Genomic DNA, 22,188 nt, shown 5'->3' with positions numbered 1-22,188 from the left:
CGCATCAAATGCCCATTTACCTGTTGGCATCATACAGTCGGTTGGGGTGGGCGGGGGGTTCTTCCTTCATTCAAGCCATAGTTTCCTTTGTGCTTCCTAGACTCAAATTAACCTTCAACTTGACCTTAAGTTTTGCTGAATAGGATCTGATGCTGTGCTGTGAGGCAGATATGTTCAAGACTGTTAAAGAGTTCTTAAAAAGAACTTAAAGGTATGAAATAAAAGTACATTTTCTTTTCTCTCTAAATGTGAAGTCCTTTTTCATCATCTTCCATCTCTAGTTAGATGAACACAAGCAATTGTCTTGAAGGAAAAGTGAAGGTAAGCACAAAAGAATTTAAATAACATTTCAAAAATCATCAGATGTACTTTGAGAATTCTTAGGAGATAAACCACCTGCCAGAAAGGTTGACTGCTGACAGTTTGAAGTAAGTGTTAAGTGCCCTGCGATGGCAAGTTTGTACCTCTGAGAGAATGTTCAATGACACCCCCACCTCCAGCCTGTGCAGCAGCGTCTCCCAGTGGACCGTGGGATCTGTCCCCACAGAAATGTGGAGTTCAGAGCTGCTCTTTATACTGTTTTGGAACTGAAGAATCCCTTCTCTGCAGCTAAAGTTGGTCCTTCCCACGACAGCAGGAGGGTTGAGTGTTCTCTGAGTGTGGGCATATACATCAAGAGCTGGGGATGAGTTGAGTTTTTTAACGGATTCCGTGGCTCAGCACAATACTGATTTACTCTCGCTACTGCCGATGAGAGGAACTTCGGTGTTTCTGCAGATACTTAAGATGACTCTGTGGTGAAATGTCAGTTACCATAAAACATTACATAGCACGTAAAACTATACTTAAGACAACTTCAGCCATGCATTCTTTTTACACCTGTAATTCCAGTACTCAGGAAGTAGAAGCAGGAAGATCAGGGAGTTTGGAGAGCAGCCTGAGCTACTTGTGGAGCCTGTCTACAAAACAAAACGAAAGTATGTCTCAGTAATAAGAGGGCTTTCAATGGAAGAACTGTTAGGCCAATTGTCTTTCACGCCAGGGAACACTGAGTCACAGAACCTGAATGGCACTGACGTCACTTCCGGAAAGCATCCTAGCTAGCCACCCTTCAACATGCATACACGCACGTGTGCGCGCGCACACATACACACACACACACACACACACACACACACACACACACACACACGCTGTGTACAATGGTGGCTCCAGCTGAAAGTGCTGCCAGGACAGACACCGCTGTGCTGACGGAGCTCAGAAGACACACCACACTCACGTTTAGACAAACTTTATGTTTATTGCCAGTTACTTGACAGAACATTTCCTCATAGTTTTTGGGAGAGTAGTGGCAGTGGTGGAGCGTGTGTGGGTGTGTGTTTGCTGGGGCTCAAACTGAGGACCTTGCAAGTGCTAGAGAAGTATTCTACTAAGTCCCAGACCCAGATTATTTAACACCTGATGGTCTTTATTTGTATAATTTCAAGAATAATTTAGAAATTTTTCTCTCACAAGTTTAACTGTAAAAAAAAATTCAGGGCACCTTGTGGATTATTCACTAAATTTTGAGTTGATAACTTTTATAATATATAAAATATGTACAGTGATAATATCAAGTGATTTTTAACTGTCATAAAACCAAAAGTAGTTTACACTAACCCTAATCCATCCCAAAGTGGAGTCTCCCCTCTTTATACTGTGCTTACTAAAAGGCCGGTTGCTGGCAGTGCGTCTCCTGCCTTCGTGGCTGTTTCCGTCACATTGGCTGCACAGTCCTGCTGACCCGACCAGCATCCCAGAAGTGCACTGTTTGATGGTGCCTAAAGCACACCGTTCTGCATGTTCCGCACATCAAAAGATTTATTTTTATTTTATATTTATGAATGTTTTTCCTGCATGTATATATCTATGCCCTACATGCATGCATGGTGCCCACAGGGGTCAGAATAGGGCATCAGATCCACCGGAGCTGGTGTTACAGGCAGTTGTGAACCACCATGTGGGTGCTGGGAACCAAGCCTGGGTCCTCTGGAACAGGAGCAAATGCTCTTAACCACCAAACCATCCTTCCAGCCTTTATGGTAGCCTGTTTTGTTTTGTCTGGTTTTGGATTTGTTCTGAGGGGTGGAGAGTGTGTTTTGCTTTGTTTTGAGATGGGGCTTGCTGTGGAGCCCAGCTGACGTATAATTGTTAGGATTGCAGGCTGGCCCGTGCTCTATATTGCTTTGTAGTCCAGGAACTTTTTAATTGTCCTCTAGAACTTTCTCTAGACTTAATATCTTCAAGTGTGATGCTATGAGGAGCATTGGAGACATGAGTAAAGTGGTGGTCTCTTGTTTTGGGAGGAGTTTTTTTGTTACTTTTAGGAGGTTTTTTTTTTGTTTATTTTTTATTTTTTTATTTAAAAAGTTTTTTTAAAAAACTTTTAAAGAGTTTTTACATGCCAACCATGGTTCCCCTTTTCCTCTCCTCCGTTTTCCCCCCACCCAGCTCCCATCCACTCCTCAGAAAGGGTGAGGCTTCCCATGGGGAGTCAATGAAGTCTGGCATATCAAGTCTCAGTAGGACCTAGCCCACCCCCACTCTCCCAAATTGAAGCTGAGCAAGGCGTCTCTCCATAAGGAATGGGCTCCAAAAAGCCAGTTCATGCACTAGGGATAAATCCTGGTCCCACTGCCAGTAGCCCCACAGACTGCCCAAGCCACAGAACTGTTATTCACATTCAGAGGACCTAGTTTGGTCCTATGCAGGTTCCCCAGCTGTCTGTCCAGAGTTAGGGAGCTTCCACTAGCTCAGGTGAGCTGTCTCATCATGGTCTTGACCCCTTTGCTCATATAATCCCTCCTCCCTCTTTTCAACTGGTCTCTGGGAGCTCAGCCCAGTGCTTAGCTGTAGATCTCTGCATCTACTTCTATCAGTTACTGAATGAAGGTTCTATGATGACAATTAGGGTGGTTATCTATCTGATTACAGGGGAGGACCAGTTTAGGCACCCTCCACTGTTGTGAGGAGTCTTAGCTGGGGTCATCCTTGTGGATTCCTGGGAGTTTCCGTAGCACCAGATTCCTCCCTAACCCCATAATGGCTCCCTCTATTAAGATTTCCTTGCTCTCCCTCTCTGTCCCTCTCCCAACTCAACCATCCCATTCCCTTCTGTTCTCCTCTCCCCCCTTCACCCTACCTTCCCCCTTGCACTCCCAATTTATTTAGGAGATTTTATCTTTTCCAGGGCATTCATGCATGTCTCTCTTAGGGTCCTCCTTGTTACCCGGCTTCTCAGGGATTGTGGATTGTAGCCTAGGTATCCTTTTCTTGTTTGTTTTTTGTTTTTGTTTGTTTGTTTTGCGGGGGGGGGGGGGGAGTTTGTTTTGTTTTGAGACAGGGTTTCTCTACATAGCTGTAACTGTCCAAGAACTCACTCTATAGTTCAGACTGGCCTCGAACTCAGAGATCCTCCTGTCTCTAGTTCCGCAAGTGCTGGAATTAAAGGTATGCACCACCATCTCTTGGCTCTTAAAATGTGGTCTTTGATTTTCTTTTTTAATTGAATGTAAAGCATCACAACTATATTTTAAACAGTATAAAATGTAAGTTAGACATAGCTTCTAGATTTTCTCTGAATTTTAATTTCGTTAAAGGACCTCATGCAGTTCTGACTTACCAGCAACAAAGAGCTTGAAGCATAGCCCTTAACTGGTGCCTCTTTGGGATGTGCTCCACATAGGGAATAGCGCACAGTTGAGGGCAGCGGGGGAGTTCGGCTCCACTCTGAAATGCAGCAGCAGATACAACTTTTCATCACTACTGTTGTCTAGCATGTTTAAATACGTAATAAAGCAAATTTTAATAAACTGGTTGTTAAACTTTCATATAGTAACATCATCTAGGTTTTCTATGTCAATAAATGCTTTCTCCTGCCTTCAGCTATGACTTGTCAACCATTTCCGAGCAGAGCTCTATCAGAACGCTGTCAGAGCGCCTTCAAACTCCCCAGCAGCAGGCGAGGTCCTTGCGGCCGCTGACTTTGTCAATGTGAAAATAAGGACCTCCTCTGCTCCAGCTTGGTACAACAGAGGCTGCCCTGCCCAGGGCCTGTGCCCGTCCGTGCTCCTGTTCTCATTTGGGATCTTTAAGCTCAATAACCAAGGCTTAGTCTTATAAACTGGTCGCTACAGACTATGAGGATCTTCCTTTGAAAGGGGTGGAGGGGGGAAGCCAGGTACTGTGGCGTCCCTGAAACCAGGGGACTCGGGCACCTTAATAGTCATAGTTAGGAAAAATGTCCAGAGTTTCTAATAGCATTTGAATTTCTCCTGAACAATACCATTTGAAGTTATGGTGTAGTCTGTCTGTCATCCAGGCATTCAGGATGTGGAAGCAAGAGGGTAAGGAGGTATATTTAAATGTATCTCTAAATTTGGCATTTAATAATTGTTGATTTCCCATAGGGAAATATGAGAATCCTTCGACAAGAAATTAGGGAATTTTCCTTTTTTATATGTGTGACAGGATGTTACTTTGTTGCCCAGGCTGGCCTTAAATTCATGATCATCCTGCCTCTGCCTCCTAAGGAAATTTCAGTATTATAAATTGTCAGGTGAATTATGCTTCATCATTGACCTCCTAGGAAGCTGGCTGAAATTCTAGGCTATTCAAAAGCAAATACTGTTTTAATCAGGAGAGGAGTTGAGTATTAGTCTCAACAGGAAGAAACCAACAGGAAGAAAAAAAAACACTCGTTAGTGAAAAGGGCAGCAACTCGAAGACAGAACTGTGAAATGAGCAGCTTTATGTATTCAGCTTTGTAATGACTCGGTAGTGACCCAGGCCAAAACCTCGGTGTGGCTGCCAGGCGGGCAGCATGTGAGGCACTGGCCTCTGCCTTCCTTGGTCTCCGCGGAGCCTTGCTTCACAGGCCTGTGGTGTTTGATTTACCCAGAAAGAAGCCCCTAGAAACACAACTCGGGCCAGGAGGAGTCACACCATGTGCTGGTCTCTGATACTGGGCAGAATAGCCATCACCACGCTTCCTTTGGTGTCGTGTGTAGGAGTGCAGGTGACAGACCACGCTCGTTCTCCATAAAAGCTATCGCAGCACGAGGTTTGCAGTCTAGCGCGAGGGAGGCCGACCTCACAGCTCTTCTCATTTTTGCTCCACCTTACTTCGTTCGTTTCCAGGCTTTTCTATGGATAGCCCTCAGCCTCCTCCCTCCAGCCCGAAGAGCCAGCTGAGGCAGAGCCCTGAGCTTCAGGCCTCTCTGAGCACAACTGAGCAGGGCCCATCCCCTGTTCTCAGCCCTGTCCTCAGTACAGCCAGGACGGACAACCAAGAAGAGCAGAAACACAAGGTGGGCCACTCTTGAGACTGATGGTGCTGATGGATGCAAACCTTTATCAGGGAGCCCCGGGGTGGCCAGGAAAAGACACACCCCGTAAGCCCCGGGCAGAACATCAACAGAACCCCTTTCTGAGACACTGTTATTCTTAGAAGTCAGAGCTCCATGTAAACACACTTTCCCTTGTTTGGGTAACAGGCCATTTTGGCATCCATGGTTCCGAGTGTTAGGCTGGATCCCGAAGATGAGTGGGAAAGAGGCAGGCTAATTCCCTGCAGGGGTCACTGCTTCTCCCCTCTTGTTTCGCTCCTACCTGTTCCTTCCTTTCTCCTTCCTTATAGGTGAGTAACTTGGAGATCCCGTTGCAAAAGAAAGGTTGGTTGGGGCTCAAGAAGTTCTTTTATCAGAGACTTCCTGGATGATAAAGGGACCTGGCCCACATTAGAGAGAATGCCTGAGGTGGGGGGTCCTGGGCTTTGTGACGTGACATGACATGGTGTTCCTATAGGTCTCTGTAGTGAGGGCACTTTGGAATGTCCAGTAGAGAACGAACAGGCAGAAGATCCCACTTACTCCTAGGTGCCAGGGACAACCAGTTTGCCTTAAGGTAGCCAGCCTGGAGTTGTCTCCAGTACCATCGCAGAAAATTGCCATCCTTGCAGTGCCTGTATTCCCTGTTTGTATTTGCTGTCTCTCACTGTAACAGGAACACCCGAGGCAGGTCAATTATGAAGACACAAATTCTATTTTGTCTCACAGTGTGAGTGGTTTTAGCCCCTGGTCTGCTGCTCTGCTGTCTGGGCCCCAGAGAGGCTGTCTTGATAGGAGTTCGTGGTGGAACGACTGTTTGTTTCATGGCCAGGACATGAAAGAGAAGCAGGACCGCACCCCACTAACCCCTTTGGGGACTTTCCTGCCCCCACTGGGTCCCACCTGAAGCTCACCACTTTCCCATATTGCCAAATAGGAGACCAAGCATTTCAACATGTCGGCCTTTCAGGAACAGTCCAAACCTAAACTATAGCAAGATTTTAGCCTAATTATACAGAGAGTAGCGAGGCCTGTGGGACATTTGAGACACCTTCGCAGGGAGGGCAAGACCCATTTCCACACGCTGTGAGACAGGCCAGTCCCTTCTCTGTGCCCAGGGATACTCTGGGACCCCACCTTCCTTGGGAGAAGGCCTTTGAACCAGATGAGGGAGCTGGCTACTAGGTGGCTATCCTGGAGGCCTGCCAGCAAAAGGTGGCCTACTCGCAGGACTAGGATCAGCCTGTGGTGAGATCACTCCAACTTCATTGGCCACATGTGTTTGGCATGAACACAATTGTCTTATGGCCATTTTTATTTATTTTGGAAACCTACTAATCTATTTCATCATTTCCTTGGTACAAAAAAAAAGAGGATTGAGGAAACTGTTTTTAACACTGGATGTTAACGTTGTTACCACATTATCAAAACAAAACAAAAAAAGCTAGTTGATTCTTCATCTGAGATGGTTGAGCTCACAGTGTATAATCCTAAGAGAAGGTGTCCGGTCATCATGACACTACCTGAAAGCAACACCCTTCCCAGGCCCTGTGGGTCAAGGTCACCTCTAGCCTTCACTGATACGCGCCTTCCAGGAGGTGGTAGTGCTTAACCGAAGATGGAGGTAGATCCACAGCAGCCCTGAGATTCAGCTCTGGTCTGGCAACTTTACAGTCCCGAATATCTAAGTGGACCTAATAAAGCTAGGATCAAACAGAGCTGAGCTCCCAGGGGCAGAGATTGCCAGGTCCATCACAGACCCACAGAAGTAGCTGGAGTTGACCCGAAGGTAGCCTTCCATCAGAGTCTCCTACTCTTCTGACTGGAAATCAAAAGCCACCGTTGACAGTCTTGAAGACTCACCCTGGGCAGCATCTGTCCCTTGTGGTTGTACCTATGGGTGTGAGTTAGAGCTGCACTGCCCCATCCATGCCCGGGCCTGGTCGGACTTTTATCTGGCTGCTCAACTGTGAGGAATAAGGAATGGATGGCCCTCCACGCCTGCTGGTGGGAGCAGGAGCCAGCCTTCCCCTTTGTTCCACTGCCTTCCACTTGACACTTTTTATTGTATTTATGTATATGAGTGTTTCATTTGTATGTATGTATGTGTAACACATGCATGCAGTGACCACAGAGGCACAGAAAGCATCAGATCCCCAGGAAATGAAGTTACAGTGATTGTGAGCCACCATGTAGAGGCTGGGAGTTGAACCCGAGTCCTTTGGAAGAGTAGCCAGTGCTCTGAACACTGAGCTGATTCTCTGGCCTCACGTAGAGCAGGGGTTTTTTTCTTCCTTTTTAATAGAGGCTGGTGAAGATGAGCAGGATTCAGAAGGCAAGATTGCTAAAAGATGGCAGAAGCGTTTCTCTTTGTGCTTGTGTGGGTCTGAGAAATGGTGCTATCCTGTGGTCGTGGCGAAGATGAGCGGATGGTGCTGTCCCCACCTGTCTCTCGCCAGCGGGTCAGCTTGCTTGGGTTTGATTAGGTCATTCTAGAACAGGGGCAGGGCGGTTGGTGGCTTGTCACCATCAGTGGCACCTGCAGAGAGAGTTTCTGTTGACGCTCTTGAGACTGCTCTGGTAGGTTTTCTTCACACAGTGAGGAGCTGGTCTGGGGCTCTGGACCTGGTTTCTATAGCACGTGAACAGTTAGGGTGTGCTTTTGAGTTTCAGACAAAGATAATTGCCATGAAGAGGTCACCTTCCCTGACATGTTTGTCCCAGGCCAAGGCCAGAATTATGCAAAACTGGCAAGCAGAACCTGTCCTACTGTGAGAAAGGCTGGAGTAACCCAGCTCTCACTGCTGAAAGTTCATGACATACGTATACCAAACCAGGGAGAGATGAGACTCTTTTTAAAGATGCCATTGGATTAGGATTTTTAAAAAAAATAGTTTTATGACATAGAATACAAAAACAAAACAAAACAAAAAAGCCACATTGTGGAAGGTTGTAAAACTAAGTGAGCTCTCCTGGGAGAGAAAGACCACACTCCAGGAACAACATGAAGAGACCAAGGGGTGGAACCAGGGATCCAGGCTATGACGTTGCTCCCAACCATTTGAGAAGAGCTGATGGAGATGTTGAACATGACTCCCAGGGAGAGGATGGCAGGACTTGACTCTGCAGGATGTTGGCAGTGCCCCTGGTATGTGTCTGTGATGATAGAAGACACCGCGTTCTATGAGCTCCAGGATACATAAGATGAGCACACACACACACACACACACACACACACACATATACATTACTCCTTTATTCCAGGGACCGTGAGAGAATACTGCAGCCTGTGTTGAACTACAGCAGGCACAGAAAAGAAGATGTGATCCCCAAACACGGGTGTTTATTGAGATCGCCTTGGCCCCTTGCTTCTTTTTATGCAGCTTGGGAAGCATATCGCAGGCTATCCTGGGGCAAACTTAGTCTGTTCTTCCTCCCAGAACTGCCTCAACCTCTCCTCCCTCTGGTGGTGACTGCCGATCTTTCCCTTGACTTGAGCCTGAATTTGTTGTAGTTGTTCTTGCTGTGTCTGTCAGTCACACATCACATTCACACCAACACCATCTCACTGGACTTTTGCAGAGGCCTCTTGAGACTCTCGTCTGTCCCTCCAGGCCAGCTTGCATCCTGCATGCACACATATCAGAGTGCACACACACTGATCCCCAACACTCGGGAACCTCAGAGGCCAGATGACTTTCTTTCATCCCCTCTTTCTTATCCCACATCACTTTCTGTGCCTTGACATTTGTCCTGTCTGCTGGCCCGGGCGCTCCACCCACTCCATGTGAATCTGCGGCCTGATCACATTCATCGCAGCCTCCAGCACTTCCGCCCTGTGCTCTCCATGACCTTGTTCTGCCGTGATTTGCAGCCCCTCGTTGACTTGAGTGTTGTGTTTGCACATTAGACAGAGTCCTGATGGAGATTCATGAACCCCCTGGACAGGTTCATCTTGGGTCCCGTTCTAGCAAGCATAAGGGGAGCTGCTGAGAGCTGAGCCTGGAGGTGGACCTGGGGTCCTCTTCTGCACACAGGAAGTGTGGCAGCCAGCTCAGCGCCTTGTCATAGGCACACTCAAAAGACACCGGGAGGTTTTTGTTGTTACTTTTATGAGCTAAGTTTAATTATTCTTTTAATTTTTAAATTTTTATGCTGAGCCTTATCTCCAGCCCAAGTTTAATTATTTTAATCACATATGTTCTTATCTATTTTTATTATACGTTTGTGGCATGTATAAATGTGTCATGTGTATGCAATGCTCAGAGAAGCCACCAGGTGTCTCCTGAGACTGGAGTCATAGGTGGTTGTCTGCCGTCATGTAAGTGCTGGGATTTGAACCCGTTCCTCTGGAGGAACTCTTAACCACTGTGCCATCTTTCCAGCCCTTCATCACATACATACATACATGTTTAAACATACACTCAGGGTTTCCTCATGGTTCCTTATCTTTTAACCAGCTTCATCAATGACAGTGATAAAGGATCATAGTTTTACCGCAAAACCAGTAATAAGCTTCGGTTCTGTTCACATATATTGATATTTGAATAGCAATTATTTTTCTAAGGAATGGTGTACAGTGATATAATGAGGACGATGTGTTGAGAGAAATGTAGCTGGGCTTAATTGGACGTGTTTACTTACAAGCAGATCAGGCTAGCGAGATGGCTCTGTAGTTAAGCGTCCTTGCTGATTTTACAGTGGACCTAGATTCAGTTTCCAGCACCTACATTGGGTGGCTCTCACCCACTTGTAACTGAAATCCAGTGGCCCCTTCTAGCCTCTGCATGAACTTGTACACACACAGTACACAAACATACATTCAGGCATACACATACACCAATAAAACCAACCTTTCTTTTCCAGTAAATCCCTCTAGGAATTGTGGCAGGAGTTTCTAAAATGTGGTTGGCTTGAGCATACCATGTTACAAGCCTCGGGCTCTCCCTGCGTGTAGAAAGGTAACATGTCCCCCAGAAGTGTGCTCACGCTCCTCTCTGCCTCTTTCAGCACCTGCCAGAAGACAAGGCCTATTTCATAGCCAAGGAGATTCTCGCTACAGAACGAACATATGTGAAAGATTTAGAAGTCATTACTGTGGTATGGAACCTTAGTCCTTGATCATTTTTTATTTCCTTAATATGCTTTATGTATAAACACAAAGGCGCCACCCTGAGAAGTATCTTTGGCAGTCTTGAGACCGACTTACGTAAATTCTGTTGGCTCTACTTGCCTTCCAGCGCGATGTCTAAGTCATGTTAAAATCTGATGTCTTCAGTTTTCATGACTAAGTAAGGCTAAAAATGTATCTGTCTGAAAGCTCTGACCTAAGATTGGCTTGTTTGCATTTGGAAATTATACAGTCAATAAAGAGGGGACGTGGAACACTGGTTTAAGCTCTTCTTATAAACTGGAGGAGCTTTGCTTGGTGTCATGAGGTCACAGCTCTCTGCTGAGCCTCTCACCAGGCCAAACTCCTCCCATAGTGGTTCCGAAGTCTGGTGATCAAGGAGGACGCCATGCCTGCCGCCCTGATGACCCTGCTCTTCTCCAACATCGATCCCATCTACGAGTTCCATCGAGGCTTCCTGCACGAGGTGGAGCAGAGGCTGGCTCTCTGGTAACCATAGCGTACAGCAGATGGTGCTATTTCCTTACCCCCCTCCTCAGGAGACCCCACCTTCTGAAGCCTCCGCCTGGATGGCTCCCACACTGCTGGCTCCTAGGCTGGGGGCCTGGACCAGCAGCCCCTGAGTCCGGAACTCTCCCTGGGAAGCACCCACCCTTGACACCAGCCCTTGCCTCAGGAAGTCCCCCCTTCAGAAGCTAATTCAGAACAGCCATTATTTCACTGACGTGTATTTCAAAATCCTATTGGGCAAGCTAGAATAAACTTTAATAACAATGCATTTTATCTATCCTATTCCAGAGAAGGGACTAGAGCAAGTTAAAAAGGAAAGGAATCTGTTTTCACCTGGTTACCATCGTATTTAGAGAAATGCAGTCATCGTTGCTGTTACGTTCTTTCCACCTGGAAACTCCTTGTCATTCTGACTGCGACTGCTGGGGGTGGTGATGCAGACAGAGACAGGAGACTCACACGTCAGACCCTGTGTCAGAGGGAAAGGACTATGGCTACCACAACATGTTACCGTGAAGTTTTCATGCATTTACAAACCTTCTTGTTCCTTTAATCCAGGGAAGGGCCCTCCAGTGCCCATTTAAAAGGTGATGATCAACGAATTGGGGACATCCTCCTCAGGAACATGCGTCAGTTAAAGGTACGGTATGGCGGGTTTGTGAGAGAACTCCAGGCTTAGAGTAAATCTGTTATGGAAATATGTCTGTTGTTCTTGCAACAGTGTCCCCACCACAGCAGCCTTCCCAAGAACAAGCTCATCTCACCGTTCTCCACAGCAGGGCCCCCTGAGGAGAGGGTTCTTGTCGCCCAAATGCTCCACTCAGGACTTTTCAAAACTGTTCCCTGAACAACACTGTACATTTAATAGTAGTGTTGTCTTGACGGTGTTCCTCAGAACAGTGTCCCAGTAAACACACAGCCTGTCTCAGGGTTTTTCTGGAAGGGGTTTCCTTCAGAACGGAATGTCTCCTTAGAACATGGTTCCCCTGGAATACTAGGACTCACAAGATGTTCTTAGAGCAGGGTTCCTTCAGAGTATAATTCCTGCAAGGGTCCCCTCAAAACAAAATCCCCAGAACAAGGTTTTACCAACAAAGATGTGCTTAAAACAAAGGCCTCTCAGAGAAAAGAGAACGTTTTCCTCAGAAACAACTCTTCTCAGAACATGGTTTCAGAAGGGGCTTGTTCAATACTGAATCACCTCTCCTTAGGTCTCCCTTCAGAATGTCTCCCTTCAGAATGTCTTTCCCCAAAATAGTATTTCCCTCGCGTGGCCTTACCACCTCAGGACAGCTGTTTTCTAAACATGGTTCCCCTCAGAACAGAGTTCCATAGAACAGTGTTCTTCTAGAAGGGTGGACCCCTGTGTTTCCTCTCAGAATGATGTTCTCAGAATCAAGGGTCCCCCAGTACAGTGTCCTGCCAATTGCAGCGCTCTCAGGACAACATCCCAGGCCAGAGAGACAGCTCAGTGGTCAGAGTTCTCGTAGTACCTACAGAGGACCTGGGCTGGGTTCCCAGGACCCACAGTGTCTCACAACCATCTGTAACTCCAGTTCCGTTGGATCTGGCGCCCCCTTCTGAGAGGGCATGGTGGTGTACACCCTTAATCCCAGTACTTGGGAAGTAGAGGCAGGAAGAACCAGGGTCAGGAGAAGGAGATAAGGCTTTCCCCAGGAAAGGGGGTCTCCTCAGAATAGCATTCCCCTCAATATGATTATCTTTTCCCCCTCCCTCAGAACATCATGCCTCAGAAATAAGTTCCTTCAGAGTAGGATTTCCTGTTTGCGGTGTTTTGCTCTGAATGGGGTCCCCACAGCAGGGTTCCCTTCAGAACACCTTTCCCTCCGGAACAGTATTTCTCGTAATTTCTTTCTTTTTCAGTTTTCTTTTGTTTGTTTGTTTGGTTGGTTTTTGGATTTTTGAGGCAGGGTTTCTTTGTGTAACTGGCTCTCCTGGAACTCACTTTGTAGACCAGGCTGGCATTGAACTCAGAGATCCACCTGTCTCTGTCTCCCAAGTGCTGGGATTGGAGGTGTGTGCCAGCACTGCCACCACTCAATATAACTTCTTAAAGCCATGTTTCCCACAGAGCAGGTTCCTCTGGGAGTATCATTCTTCCAAAACATTTCCCTAGACAGCTTACCAACCAAACAATGCCCCCTCAGAATCAAGTTTTTTCAGAATATCTTTCTCTAACACGCTTACCCTTGGGACAGAGCCCTCTGAATCAGGCTCCCATGAAAGCAGCCACCCTCCGAGCAGTAATTTTTTAGAGAAGCAAGCCTCAATACATGCATTTTCAGCGTAGCACTGCCCTCAGCAGGGTCCCCCTAGAACTATGCTTTTATCTAGTACAGAATTCTCCCCAGACTCTGTGCCTAAAACAGAATCCCCTCTGCTGCCTTTCCAGTAGCCTGCCCTTCCACACAGCGATCCGTCAGAATAGTTCTCAGGGCAGTTTCCCAAAACATGGTTGCTCCCTCTCTCCAGTAACCCAGTCAGCACTGAACGTGGGCAGAGCCCAAATGGAGTTTCATTCTTGCCTGGTACTCAGTGTGTCCCATAAGGTGAGCTCTGGCTCTCCTAGCCTCTGAGGGTCATTCTTTATCCATAAATGGAGGAAAGGTAGGGAGGGATCAGTCAGCAGTGGTCATGGTGAGGACCAGCTGAGGAGGAGCCCTGACCCCTGGGAACGGAGTGAGGTACACACTGGGATAGAGTCTAAAATGGGGAAATGGGGAGACAGAGAAACTCTGGCTTGTACCTACCACACTGCGCATCCCTGTTATGCCCTGTCAGCATTTCCAGCATCCCCAGTCCTCGGCGGACGAGCTGCCGAACCGGGCCCGGCCAGGCTTACCATCATGTCTCTCCACCCAAGTGTTGTCCTTTGGTGTCTCGATAGGAGTTTACCAGCTACTTCCAAAGACACGACGAGATCCTAACAGAACTGGAAAAGGCCACAAAACACTGCAAGAAGCTGGAGGCCGCCTACAAAGAGTTCGAGCTCCAGAAGGTCTGCTACCTGCCTCTCAACACCTTCCTGCTGAAGCCTGTGCAGAGGCTGGTGCACTACCGCCTGCTGCTGAGCCGCCTGTGTGCTCACTATGCCCCTGGGCACCGGGACTATGCCGACTGCCATGGTGAGTGAGGCCTTGCCACCCCGAGGGCGGCACGTGCGGTGTTAGACACCACTGGCTCTGCCTAGAGCGGCTACGAGCCCCGGCGCTCACTGCTGGCTGTTGGCTTTTGCCCAGCTGCTTCAGAGAAGTGGGTTCCAGGCTGAACCTGTGGAGTGGGGTACTGTAACCAAGGTGGCCTCCTGCTGTCAAGGTCTCTCACGCAAGGGCACTGGGGGAAGGGGCATATCCTAGAATGACCTCTTTATGTGGGTGTTTCTGGCCTGGAAGACTTGACTCTAAGACTTAGCAAATGTTTGAGCCAAGCAGCCTGTTGGAAGTTTCTGACCTATGTGAATTGTAATTTTCTATTTGTTAAAGGGACAAAAGAATAAAGTCTAAATCTTGTCATTTACAAATAGAAATTTTAGTTCTAGCATCAGTTTAGTACAAGAAGATTCTGTCTATAAATGACTGAAATTGTCATTAAAATATAATTAGTTGGAAATGGTGGCCCACGGATGTAATGTGATCCTAGCTACTTGGAAGGTTGAGGCAGAAGGACGATTGGAGTCCATGCAGGAGGGTCCATGGAGTCCTCGAAAGAGGGCCACTGGAGCCCAAGAAAGAGGACCACTGCAGCCCAGGAAGGAGGATGCCTGAAGTACAGGCAGGAGGGTCGCTGGAATTCCAGGTAGCAGGGTCACTGAGGTCCTCTGTAGCTGGAGTTACGGAGGGTTTATGAGATGCCATGTGGGTGCGGGAAATGAACCTGGGTCCTCTCTGTATGAGGAGCCAGTGCTCTCAACCACTGACCTATCTCTCCAGCCCCCAGGCTTGCAGAGGCAAAACAAGGCAATGCAGATGCCCAGAGTCTGCAGACAGCAGCTGCCATGGCTTGTGTGAGGCTGTGGTCATTGCTCAGGCTCTCCCTGATGTCGTCAGTGCTGTCTGCAGAGCAGTTATAGAAGGATCTGTTTACGATTGTCAAGGATGATGAATTCCGGGTGTGTTCCTCTCTTGGTTGGCTTGTGCTTCTGGAAGCCACAAGCACCCTATAAAGAACACTAGCTGTCCTTGGTTCCATGAAGTCCCTGTCAGGGTGGGTCTGAGGATAAGGCGGTGTGAGTCAGGGCTGCAGACCTTGTCAGATGCTCGCAGAGGGGGATCCACGAGTGAGGCACTGCAGTTGGGCAGGAAGAGGGTCCTGGCAGCTGGAGAAATGGCTCCGTGCTTAAGAGCACTTGCTGCTCTTGCAGAGGACCTGGGTTTGGTTCCCAGCATCCATGTCAGGAGGCGTATGGTCTCCTGTAACTCCAGCTCCAAGGGATCCAGTGTTCTCGTCTACACTCTGAGGGTTTCTGCAGTCAGGTGTGTACACAGTCACGTACAACCACACACACACATATACACAAAAAAATAAAATTTCTCCTAAAAGAGATGAGAACAGTTCCCATTAGTGGTCTGGCAGGTAAGAGAGGTCGCTGCGCTAGGGACAGCAGAGGGCAGGACTGGGTGAGCAGCTGATTCCAGCCAGTGTCGCCTCCTCAGGGCTGGTATCGAGTTCACGTTCATCTTAGTGAGCGTCTTCCTGTTTATTGACGTCTTACATTTGCTTCAGGTGAGCGTCTGTTACCAGAAAGAAGTAAATCACTTCAGACATTGAAGGATCTCCTTCAGGGACTAACAGTGCTATGCACTGCTTCCCGAACCTGCCCCGTTAAGGCATAGCGTTGGCCGGTGACCCCTGACCCCCTTGGGTTCTGCAGGGACTGAACTTGGACAGGAGCTTGTGCCAGTGGGCCAGAGCCCTGCAAGGAGTCTGCAGTGCCTCCAGCTAAAGGCACCCTAGAAAATACTGGCTCTTCCACAAGGCAGAGACTAGGGGGTCTTGTTCAGGGTTTGAACTGGGGGACCTCTCCACACAGAGGCACTGAAGGCCATCACAGAAGTGACCACCGGGCTCCAGCACAGCCTCACCCGGCTAGAAAACCTCCAGAAGCTGACGGAGCTACAGCGGGACCTGGTTGGTGTAGAAAACCTCATTGCTCCTGGAAGGGTGAGTGTCCATACCTGGGAAAGATTTTATGCCTGTTCTTAAATTGAATTTTACTAATGTAGCATAAGACTTGCCCTTTTAAAGTACGTAATCCAGTGACTTTGCATGCACTCAGTTAATGTAGCCATCATCACCAACTGAGGACATTTTCCCAGAAAGAAACCCCAAGACCCATTAGCTGTCGGTCCCCGTTCTGGTAGCAGGGAGCACAGAAGAGCCCTCACAGGTACTGGGAGAAACGCCTCAAGACGGCACAATAGCAGGAATGGTGGCTCACATCCGAATCCCATACTCGGGGCTGGGCTGCAGGCTGTGGATTTTGAGGCCCATTTAGCTGCATCGTGAGATTTCATCTCAGAATCTGAAATGGGAAGCAACAGGATCGTACCTGAGGGATTTTCTCCCCTTCTCTGGCTTTGTCTTTCTATCATTTATACTACTAAAACTTTTCATCTTAATGACCCTCAAGTCCTCTTTAGTTGTTCATGCTTTAGGTATCATATACCAGAAGATGTGTCCTAACCCAGTTAGTCACCTATAGGTTTTCTTCTAAGAGTTTTTCTTATCTTTTCCCTTTGATAGGGTCTTATGTAACCCAGGCAGACCTCAAAATTCGCTGTGCATTTAAGGATGACCGTGAACTTCTGTTCCTTCTGTCCTGCTACCTGCACCTCCTGACTGATGGGACTGCGGTGTGCACCACTGCACTTGGCTTATGTGGTAGCGGGGATGGAACCCGCTTGCCGAGTATGCACCGGCTGAGCCGCATGCCCAGCCTTCCAGCCCAGTTAGTCCAGTGTTATTCCTTTGCACACATATCAGCTACCCTGGCACATTTGTTGAATTATCTGGTCCTCCTTATGAAAATTAAGAAGCCCCATAGATGTGTGGGCTTCTTTCTGGACTTTCAGTTCCATCGCATGAGTTGGCGTTTCTCTTGCCTGTGTACTAGATGCTTTGCTCTTGACTCAGTACTGTTGACACAAAGAGCAAGCAAGCTTAGTAACTAGCCCTACTAAGTGCTAACCACTACAGAAGTTCACGTACAGGGTGGTATACCTTCCTCTCTCCTAGGGGAAAATCTCACTAGGGCTGTTTTCATCTTATGTCAATAAGCGTGTCGTTCCTCTGTGTGCCTTGATGGATGGGTGGGCACAGTCATTTCATTCAGATGGGCTCCTGTTCTCACTTTATAGCCTTGGTTGGCCTGGCTATGAGTTTGTCAACCAGACTGGCCACAAACTTATAGAGATCCTCATACCCCTGCCTCCTAAGTACAGGGATTAAAGGCGTGTGCCACCATGCTTGGCTTCTTGACTTTCTGAGCCTTTATTCAGTATTCCAGTGCAGGGTAGCGAACTGTAGCCACCCAGTGTTGGCGGAGACTGTCTCTTCTCAAACCTGCCTCTGCCCAGCCTTTCCCACAGCGGAACTCAAATGGACTCTTGATGGCCTCGTTTCCCAGTGTCTCTCCACTAGCGAGTACCTCTTGGTTCCCACGTCTCAGGGCAGGTAGATGACTGGGACCAGGTTGGTACCAGGCTAGGACGTGGGTAACTAGGGTAGAGTAGGGTGACTCTCCCAGAGGGCTGCCACTCAGCAGGAAGGGGTGTGCGTGTAGGTTGGCACCCTGGTTTAATCCTATAGCCCACGAAGTGGCAGGAGAGAGCCAGTACTGATAGTTGTCTTCTGACCCTCACACGTATGCTATGGTTACTGTTGGCTCCCATGACCTTTGCCCCAACTACCGTGTGTCCCTTGCATCCCTGCTCACAGGAACCTGGTTGTCTTTTAGGAGTTCATCCGTGAGGGCTGCCTTCACAAGCTCACCAAGAAGGGCCTGCAGCAGAGGATGTTTTTCCTGGTATGTTTCCCACTGGGCCCCAAACTGCATTTCCTCTCTGGGAAGAATCGGTGGGTAAAGTCTGTCAGGAAAGTTGGCTCGCTGCCTGCTGGCCCCGTCCCTGGGATGGCAGCTCAGGCACCTGGGAACTCAGGCGGTCTCTCAAGAGTGAGCAATAGGAAGCAGCCACTTTGCCCATGCTGCCTGTTTGTTCCTAGTCCATGTTCTGGGAGGGCAAGCAAGGCTAACACAGAGATGTCCATGTGGCTAGCCTAGTGGCAGCCAGGGGCCTTCAGTGCTGCCCAGAAACTTGGGTGCAGAGGACCTGACCATGTGTCCTCATCTTACCAGGTTTCTTTCTTTCTTCCTTTGGGGATGGTGGTGGTTTTAAGACAAGGTTTCTCTGTGTAGCCCTGGCTGTCCTGGAACTCATTCTCTAAACCAGGCTGGCCTCGAACTCACAGAGATCCGCCTGCCTCTGCCTCCCGAGTGCTGGGATTAAACGTGTGTGCCACCACCACCCAGCCTTACCAGGTTTCTTTTCCAAGTGCCCCAGACTTGATCCACACAGGGAAGGAGCCAACTGGCTGCACCAGCTAGAGCTCCTGGCTGCTTCTGCCAGCTAGGCCAGACCAGAGGAGACTGGTGACTGGCCCCCAGTTCTGCTAGCTCATGTGACTACTGCATATATCTGGTTGAAAAGGATCAAAGGAACAAACTTTTCCCCCAATAATTTCCAATAACTAATGTAGATCTGGTAAGCACACCATGGCTGGCTGTAGATCTGGTAAACACACCATGGCTGGCTGTAGATCTGGTAAACACACCATGGCTGGCTGTAGATCTGGTAAACACACCATGGCTGGCTGTAGATCTGGTAAACACACCATGGCTAGCTGTAGCTCGAGTCTAACTATACTGACACTGAAGCTTTGTCCCTTGTCTGCATCTTTCCATCCCTCAGTTCTCAGATATGCTGCTATACACAAGCAAAAGTGTCACCGGGGCCAGTCAGTTCCGGATCCGTGGTTTCCTCCCTCTGCGCGGCATGCTGGTGAGTGGTACCATGCTCACCTGAGGTTTGGTGTTTAGGTGCTCGGCTATACTTCTGCCCCACCTCCCTCATACAGCAGCAAGTCTGAGGCCGTTTTCAGGGGTAAGCAGGCCACCTGGTGTTGAGGGAATATGCTGGACTGTTCTCGCTCTTCCTCATGGCTACTGTTCTCCCTGACCCCAGACTGCCCCGTATTCCACCTATGAACAGCTTTCTAGGTCAGTCTCCTTTAGCACTCGACAGTATTCACCTATTTTGCCGACAACTTGGAGCGGGTTTTGGTATCAGCTGTTTCCAGATACCGTGTAGTTATGATGCTCACCCAGGAACAACCATTCCTTGGACAGACACAGGCTGTGGTCACTGAATGTGCCTGATACAGTGCTGCCTGGGGCTTGAGCCACCGCTGCTGCCGCCGTGAACTTTCTGCACACCCTGCATGTGTGCCCACCAGGATGTCTGACATGGGATAACCACTGGGCTTTAGCATAATCCAGTCTATCAGATCTGCCTTTGGAGGTTAGTAGAAACCTATTTAAGAGCTGCAGAGAGGGCGGGCAGTTAGGAGTGCTTACTGCCCTTCCAGAGGACACAGGTTTGGTTCCCAGCCAGCACCCATGCCAGCCTACAGCTCAGGCACCACGTGACTCAGTGCCATCTATGAGCACCTTCACATGGACACAGACACACACATAAAAATAATACATATTTAAAAGATATCGCTGGAGATGGCTCAGCACTTAAGAGCACTGACTGCTCTCCCATAGGACCCAGGTTTGATTCCCAGCATACACATGGCAGCTCACAACTGTCTGTAATGCCAATTCCAGGGGATCAACACTGTCTTATTGTCTAGGTGGGTAGGCACTGCATGCACATGGCATGCAGATATTCATGCAGGTAAAACTACCATATACATGAACTAAAAGGAAATAAATCTCAAAACAAATTTTAGAAAAAGAAAACCCTATTTAAAGTCATAGAGAGTCAGGAAGACTAGAGCAGCGAGTGCTTCTTAACCTATGGGTTGCAACCCCTTTGGGCTCAACCAGCTCTTAACAGGGGTCGCCTAAGATACTGGAAAAGACAGGTATTTACATTATACTTCATAACAGTAGCAAAATTACAGTTATGAAGTAGCAATGAAAATCATTTTATGGCTGTTGGTCACTACAACATGAGGAACTGTACTAAAGGGCCGCAGCATTAGGAAGGTTGAGAACCACTACTCTAGAGGCTGTGTTCTCTTCATGTAGGCCCTGGAGCCTGGCCTGAAACGTGTCCTGGAGACACTGAAGGCAAGGACAATGCAGTATGTGGTTCCAGGACATCTTAGCACCATGGCCATCTGTTGGCCCTCACACTGCTCCTTGAGGTGGTGTCTACTGCTACAGCATCATACGAGGGTCTACTCCTGTAGTATCATGCGGGTTCTACTGCTGCAGCGTCATGCGAGGGTCTACTGCTGCAGCGTCATGCAAGGTTCTTTCTCACTGACTCTACTCTGCTCAGCCTTGAAACATATGTTTGTAATATGTGACTCCACTTTGCTGGGTTTAGCAGGGGCCACCTCTAGAAGCCATCCCGGTTGTTTGATGGTTTACTTTTAAAATACACATTCCTATGAGGGAAAATGAAACTACAAGCTAAATATCGCTGTGACCACAGCACTCCAGGTTTAGCTGTGGTGACGTGACACCGATTACCACCATCTACAAGCTGAGCTCAGCCTGAGCGCTCTGTTACAGTCTCTGACTACTGGTGCAGTAGGGGAACCTGGTGACCAGAGGACCTAACCTAACCTGTCTTTAGGCCAAGTATGGTCTTTCAAGAGTGTATGCCACATTATTGAGCTTCTGTCTCCCAAACATCTTCCAGTCCATCCTCACAGGGTCCCATCATGCAAAGCACATGTTGCTCTTAGTGTCTCTGCTCATGGCTGCCCAGCAGTAGCACCAGTCAGGTGCTCACAGTGAGTTCTAAATGTGCCCCTGGCCCAGTACACGAGGGTCATCTCTCTGCCTTCCCCACCTGGGGAGAGGGCACCATTACTTTACTCTCCATCCCCTAGTCTTGGCACTTTGGTTTTCTGCAAAATAAGCGCTTAGTGTATCTGTTGCTTTGTCTCCATTTTTACACAGTAGGGAAACCTTTCTATAGCAAAGCTGGCTAGTCAACCTTTACAGGTGTGTGTGTGTGTGTGTGTGTGTGTGTGTGTTTGCATGTTTGCATGTTTGCCTGTGTGCATGCATGTGTGCACATGTCTATGGGGGTTGTGCATGAGTGTGATAGCCCAGGGGCCAACATTAGGCTCTTTTAGGTTGCTTTCCACCTTATTTTTGAGATAGTTTCTGACTGAACCTAGCACTCACCAGTGTAGCTAGACTGGCTAGCCAGTGGGTTCCAGGGGTCTGACTGACTGTGTCTCTCCAGTGCTGGGATTACAGATGCTCATTGCCACACCCAGCTTTTTACATGGGTACTGGGCATCTGAACTCATTTTACTGAACTGAGCTATCTGCTCAGCCCCAGGCCACAAATGCTTTTATCTTACAGTAATTAGCTATTTTAGTTTCTCTATAATTTAGTGAAACTTCAAACTCCATCCTGTGGAGGTGTCTTCTTTTGGAATGGCCTTGAAATGTGGAGGGTGGCATTAACCGTTTGTTGAAGGAATGCTGTAGACACGTTGCTGTGGTCAGCCCTTCCTACCTTTCCATGAGAGCTTTATTTTTAGCCCCTTCAGACTAGACATAACACTGTATTGGCTTTTATTTTTGGATGCTTTGACAGAGTAGCCCCAGTTGTCCTAGGACTTTGTAGAACAGGCTGGCCTCAAAAAACTGACATTGCCTGCCTCTGTCCACCTCCTGAGTGCAGGATTAAAGATGTGTGCCACCACACACAATCCTATTGGCACTTTTTAATGTTTTTTTAAGATGTATTTTTATGTATGTTTGGGTATTTACGTATGTGTACTGGTGTCCTTGGATACCAGAAAAGGGTGTTGGATATCCTGGAGCTGGAGTTTCAGACAACTGTAAGCCATCCAAGTGGGTGCTGGAACCCAAACTTTGGCCCCCTGAAGGAACAGCAAGCACCC

The 22,188-nt window shown here is 48.2% G+C and overlaps 1 protein-coding gene across 1 annotated transcript in view; it reads left to right on the top strand.

The window, feature by feature from the left end:
- The window catches only part of LOC121433427 (FERM, ARHGEF and pleckstrin domain-containing protein 2-like), a 105,049-nt gene that overhangs the window by 77,268 nt on the left and 5,593 nt on the right, over positions 1–22,188 (top strand). Inside the window, exons 14-21 of the mRNA XM_041631821.1 lie at positions 5,179–5,348; positions 10,377–10,466; positions 10,853–10,986; positions 11,566–11,647; positions 13,916–14,153; positions 16,058–16,188; positions 17,984–18,052; positions 18,996–19,085. Of these exons, the coding sequence (XP_041487755.1) occupies positions 5,179–5,348; positions 10,377–10,466; positions 10,853–10,986; positions 11,566–11,647; positions 13,916–14,153; positions 16,058–16,188; positions 17,984–18,052; positions 18,996–19,085 (1,004 nt within the window). The remainder of the gene's footprint in view (positions 1–5,178; positions 5,349–10,376; positions 10,467–10,852; positions 10,987–11,565; positions 11,648–13,915; positions 14,154–16,057; positions 16,189–17,983; positions 18,053–18,995; positions 19,086–22,188) is intronic.

Source organism: Microtus oregoni, unplaced genomic scaffold (genome assembly GCF_018167655.1).
Source record: "Microtus oregoni isolate MIOR12 unplaced genomic scaffold, Mior012 000038F_ref0000394, whole genome shotgun sequence".
NCBI lineage: Eukaryota > Metazoa > Chordata > Mammalia > Rodentia > Cricetidae > Microtus > Microtus oregoni.
The sequence above is the reverse complement of the archived record's forward strand: the minus strand, read 5'-3'. Positions and strand labels throughout refer to the sequence as shown.